We start from the raw sequence: 6,245 nt of genomic DNA, 5'->3' as shown, positions 1-6,245 counted from the left end.
ATTCTTTTTTAAAATTTTATATATATACATATACACACAGTTTTTGAGTGATTTTCCTTACATAGTTCACGACTATCAGTTCCACTGACTCTGTGCCCCTGGTTCAGTGTATATAGATCAATGCAGCCTGAGAGAAGTTAGCAGCTTGTAATTAGTCTTCTGCCTTTCTGTCTGTTTACATTATTCATGCAGAATACATTATAGCCCGAGCCCCTTTATGCAACTAGAGACGTTCATTATGGTCAAGAACTGTAAAATACCATAATGCCAGTGTTAAGGATTCACACCAGAAATCAGTGAACACAGAATGTGCCGAGAGTTACATTATTGAGGTTTATGACTTCACATATATCTGTACACAGCAATAAGGCCGGTTAATTCATGATGCCATTGTGAAAGTGTGATCACATAAGAAGCCTGAATCCCACTGTAAATCCACTGAACAGTTTTCACTCAATGTCTAAAAGTGTTGCGTAATTTCCTTAAGTTATGATGTGATCGGACAATATATAGTTCTATTGTATACTGTAATCAGAGTTTCTCCAGGCAGGAAACTTTCCTGTTTGATGGTGCATCTTCTTATTTAGTTTTGGTGGCTTTAATTGTGTCCCCTTGGGCCCTCCGCTGGCAGTAATTGTGAAAAATGAGCTGGTTTCTGTCTGGTACCACTTTGCTCAGACGGCACCCTGTATAGACATTAGCATTCTTATATTTAATTTCGATGTAAATGTTCGAGCTCAACCCCTGAATCGGTACATGGCATCTGAGGGACCAGCCACACATTTTCCCACCCCATGATCAATTACTAGCGGTGAGCTAAAAAGATGAAGGAACTCTGGGTCATTTATTCCCCACAAGTAAATCAAGAATAATAATGACGAACATAATGACAAAAGCACCGTTGACCCTGTAAAACGTTTCGGTGGACTGACCTCATTTTCATGACAGAGAAAGTGATTTTAGCCTTTGACATGTTATTTGTTAAAGCTGTAATAACTAAATTATGTTATCGCTAACAATAATGTGATAATTTATTACAATTTTTCCTTGCTTTCTTTTCCAAAACGGATTATAACAGTGGGATAGAAGGACATCATTTACACGACACAGTTACATAAATAAATTTGCATTACTTCTGCTTTTTTGAACTCTTTATTACTCACTTTAGCAACAACAAGATAAAAATGTCTGCTGATAGCTTGGATGTAGTATATGTTTATCTTTATGTTTATCTCAGTGTATGTTTATCTCAGTGTGTTCCTTGCTGTTGCTTTATAATTATTTGTGAAATTTGCGGTCAATTTCTGAGTGAATATTGTTCCAAAGTACTTTTTTATCTGCATAGGTTGCAATAATGTCATTCATTTAAATTCTGAACAAAACTTTTGCTATTTTTCTGTGACTGCATGTATTTTCTATGTACTATTCCTTAACTTCTGCTTCCCACATGGTTCGAGAGGGCCAGCATGTTGGTAATCCTGCTGAACTGCATTACTCTGGGGATGTTTCAGCCTTGTGAGGACAGCCACTGTGAGACTGAGCGATGCAAGATACTGGAGGTAAGTCTCATTCCTAGAATACACAACCTTTTGTAACCCAATGCACTTTAAATAGATCAAAGAACAGATGGTAAACAAATTAAAATGTAACTGGACACAGACTTGAAATTAACTTGGTGTTAAAATTAAATCCAACAACTTTTACAACTCAAAAAATGGGGGTTATTTTGAGGTGTTTGTCATCATCTCTCGTCGAGCTCTGGGTTTCTCTAGATATCCTGAAGCATGTTGTGTTGAATGACTTCCAAAAGACACTGGAATGCCCAAAACCACATGTGGTGATAGGCAACAAAGAGATCCTCGCCTGTAATTCAAAGCAGATTATCACAGGAAAAACACTGCTCTGGTTTATCATTGACTAGGGAACATGGCTCAGGGACTTTGACTTCAATCTGCTAAATTCCTTTTGCTGATGAGTGTTTTGCCCTAAGGATTTCAGAGAGCTATCCTCTCTTTTCTGTTGTGGATGTATTTTATCATTCTGGGACCCAGCAACAATTCACTTTTGTCCTCCATAGAGGACATATTATTTTATATAAAAATAACAATTAGGGGCATTGGCAGAGGATATGTACTGTATAAATATATATATATACACACTCTAAAAAACAACCCAGCGCTTGCGTAAAATGAAAACCAGTCAGTATCTGGTGTGACCACCATTTGCCTCACGCAGTGCAACACATCTCCTTCGCATAGAGTTGATCAGGTTGTTGATTGTGGCCTGTGGAATGTTGGTCCACTCCTCTTCAATGGCTGTGCGAAGTTGCTGGATATTGGCAGGAACTGGAACACACTGTCTTATACGACGATCCAGAGCATCCCAAACATGCTCAATAGGTGACATGTCCGGTGAGTATGCTGGCCATGCAAGAACTGGGATGTTTTCAGCCTCCAGGAATTGTGTACAGATCCTTGCAACATGGGGCCGTGCATTATCATGCTGCAACATGAAGTGATGGTCGTGGATGAATGGCACAACAATGGGCCTCAGGATATCGTCACGGTATCTCTGTGCATTCAAAACGCCATCAATAAAATGCACCTGTGTTCGTTGTCCATAACATACGCCTGCCCATACCATAACCCCACCGCCACCATGGGCCACTCGATCCACAACGTTGACATCAGCAAACCGCTCACCCACACGACGCCATACACGCTGTCTGCCATCTGCCCTGTACAGTGAAAACCGGGATTCATCCGTGAAGAGAACACCTCTCCGTCCTCATCGGGGTCTCGACCTGACTGCAGTTCGTCGTTGTAACCGACTTGAGTGGGTACAGTAAAACTGCACATTTTAGAGTGGCCTTTTATTGTGGCCAGCCTAAGGCACACCTGTGCAATAATCATGCTGTCTAATCAGCATCTTGATATATGCCACACCTGTGAGGTGGATGGATTATCTCGGCAAAGGAGAAGTGCTCACTAACACAGATTTAGACAGATTTGTGAACAATATTTGAGAGAAATAGGCCTGTTGTGTACATAGAAAAAGTCAACTCATGATAGATAGATAGATAGATAGATAGATAGATAGATAGATCTTTTTTAAACTTTTGTTTTGTCAGATGCATTCTATGCTCTAAATACTGTCATGAAGTGAAGAAAATTATAAATTTCCAAAACTTTTTTCTGGCTCCTAGAAGTTATATAACACTTTCAACCTCTGTTCCTCTCTATGTGATCCCTCTAATGCTATGGGGGTGTCATAAGCGTTTGGAGGACTATATAAAAACAAATGAGCCTGAAATGGCCTGGCCCTAGAGAGGATTAAACCACATTAAATGAAGTGCCTAAAACACGACTTCAAAGCCACTCATCCACACAGCCATTGTAATCAGGCATTTTAGAATACAGTGTGACTGATTGTGACATGAGGTGAATCACCTCTTATTTCTGAGTTATTAAGCTAATGGTTGCTGTAATGAATGATACTAAACTGTGATCTTTACATTGTGACAGTGGGTCAAGTTCACTGTACAGAGTGTGAGTGAGATGTGATTATAAATATTATATTTAAAGGCAAACTATCACATAAATCATACAACAATTGTGCAGTGGCTTGCATCCAGACTTGATTTTGAAATCAATATTGACATACTCTTGAGAAAATACCTAGAGGAATAATTGAATAGTGCTTATTATTTAGTAGAATATATGTATAAAACACACACACACACACACACACACGATGAAAATCCAGTTTTTTTAAGTATATTGAAACAGAAAACAGTTCTTTTTAAATTGTGATAATATTTTACAGTATTTCTGTTTTTTTTTTACTGTATTTTTTATCAAATAAATTCAGCCTTTGTGAACATAAGTCTTAGAAACAAATTAGTGTGCTTTGCCAGAAATAAGATTGCAAACCTGGTCATCAAGAAATTTACAAAGACATACAATCAGCTCCCATCACTGTCAGGGAGACACACCTGGACTCCATAGCTGACGTGACTCAGGTTAGCCCTCGGCATGAGCTCCAAAAGAATGCCTTTGGTGGAATAATGGAATTCAGGGAAATACAATAAAGCTGTGGAGCATGCCTGCCGTCTCTCTCTTTCTCTCTGTGCCACTTCTCTTCTGCCCACACAACACATTATCATTTATTTCTTCAGTGCTTTCCTCTTTTCTTTTTTTCCCTCTGCAGGCATTCCTCATTTCTTATGGAAATGTTTTATTTTCTGTCACTACATATCATTCTAAATACATGACTTTCTTCTTTGAAACACAAAAGAATATATTTTGAAAAATGTCTGGGAGTTTTCATATAATATTAGTCAGTTTAGTGAATTTGCTGCTTTGGTCCCCATCGGCTTTCATTGCATGTCTTAAAACATCTTTCGAGTTTTTATAAAAGAAAAAGTCATATGACATGAGTGTGAGTAAATGATGCCAAATTTTTCATTTGTAGGTGAACTAGTTCTTTAAGTACCAAATTCCAGCATTAGGATGTGCATGTGTGTTATTATGCAAGCTTTAGTTGAGTCGAGGGTGTAGATAAGTGGTTTCTGGGGCAGAAAATGAGTAGTATCATGTTTAAGAGGAGAGCTCACTGTGAGTTTAACAGTACCGATTGGCTATTATTCTTTTGTCGTATCTTTATTTTTCTCTCCCTTTTTATTGCTCCCTGTAAGTGTGTCTGTGTGGATGATGAGATTCTTATGCATGGTTTGAACTACATAACTCTTGTACAGTACAGTATGATCTGTTCTGGCTTGGTTTTCTTAGCATTCTCTTCAGGTGAAGTGAGCATATGTTGTTCTTTTTGTCAGCTGTTTTGCTGAGGAATTCCATTTGCCTTGGAGTAATTCAAATAATGACACTTGTGGTTTATTGCTTACGAGGGGATGATGCAATGAGTGCAAAAAAGAAGAAAACTTTAGTGTAATTTCTTTGTAGCTTTGTATCTGTAAGTCAAATGTGCCTTATGCACAAAATCTCTAGAAATCATAGAAGGTCTGTCATCGCATACCCTCATACCCTTACAACTAAATGGTGAGCAGGGGCTATTGAGCTCCAGGAAGGATAAAAATCACCATAAAACTTATCTGTTCAACCCATGAGCTGTTTCCAAAGTATTGTGAAGCTTTATGATATCTTTGTATAACCTAAGAGGTAAATAACACTACAAAGTTTTCAACTAAAAAACGAAAACTTTTTAATGCATTTTGTCTGTTTGGCTGTTCATTTACATGAAAAAGCCAACTTTTAAAAACTGATTCAAAGTGCAAGTTTTTTAATATGATACAGCTATTGTTTCTGTATAAAATACAAAAAGCAATGTTATCCGTGTGAATAGGGATTGTTTTGTTGTCTTTATGCAAGTCTTTTCAATAATGCAACAGAAAAACATTTCATTTTTTTGTACATTGTTGTGTAAACTAAGGCTAAGTTCACATTGCGAGCCTAATGGTTCAATTCCGATTTTTTCTCAGATCCGATTTTTTTGTATAGCTGTTCACATTGTTGTTTTAAATGTGGCCAATATCAGATTTCCAGTGTGAACAGATCATGGTTCTGAACTGACCCGCATGTGCAAAAGAACAATACGAACACGGTTTCCAGATTTTCACAACAAAATCCGCCCAATTCTTTCTCAAAACTAGTCCAAAACTAGCCCAATCATGTTCAGGGAGGTAAACATCGCGTTAGTGGGGTTGCGTCAACCCACGAAGTTGAAAAACATCTCACGGCAACAGAGGAAATGTAGCCTAATTCCACGGGGAAACTGTGGATTTGGCAACACTTGCGCAGCGTGCCGTCATACGGAAGTAAACACGGAGGATATAAAGTAAGCGATTATGCGTTTATTTATAGTGTGATAGCGAAATTATGAAATAATGACAAGGTTGTGACAAAAGAAAGCAGAGTTTTGAAACTTTTATGATACGAGCCCTCATGTTTTGCTTGTCGAGTTGTCACTGTAATACACATGAGTTCTGACACATCACACTTTCACTGATTACCTTTCGCTACTGTCTTGATAACTTTGGGAATGTAAAATCTTTAAAGTGTCTCCCGTCAGCGCGGAATTATGACGAATGTCGATCTAGAGTGACGTAAAAGCCGCATAAAATCCGACATGACCGTTCACACTGCGGTCGCATTGCAAAACATCTGACATGGATCGGATTTAGTACCACATATGGAAGTGGCACAAATCAGAATTGAAAAGATCAGATT

At 38.2% G+C, this 6,245-nt stretch overlaps 1 protein-coding gene across 1 annotated transcript in view; it reads left to right on the top strand.

Annotated features, from left to right (window-relative positions):
- Positions 1-1,452: 1,452 nt before the first annotated feature.
- Positions 1,453-6,245, top strand: part of LOC107743785 (voltage-dependent T-type calcium channel subunit alpha-1G-like) — a 163,081-nt gene continuing 158,288 nt past the window's right edge. The window contains 1 exon segment of the mRNA XM_016557185.1: positions 1,453-1,559. Within this exon segment, the coding sequence (XP_016412671.1) occupies positions 1,467-1,559 (93 nt within the window). The 5' untranslated portion in view covers positions 1,453-1,466.

This window comes from Sinocyclocheilus rhinocerous, unplaced genomic scaffold (assembly GCF_001515625.1).
Source record: "Sinocyclocheilus rhinocerous isolate Xijiao unplaced genomic scaffold, SAMN03320098_v1.1 scaffold497, whole genome shotgun sequence".
NCBI classification, from domain to species: Eukaryota; Metazoa; Chordata; class Actinopteri; order Cypriniformes; family Cyprinidae; genus Sinocyclocheilus; species Sinocyclocheilus rhinocerous.
Note: the sequence above shows the minus strand (reverse complement) of the source record. Positions and strands in the feature narration are given on the sequence as shown.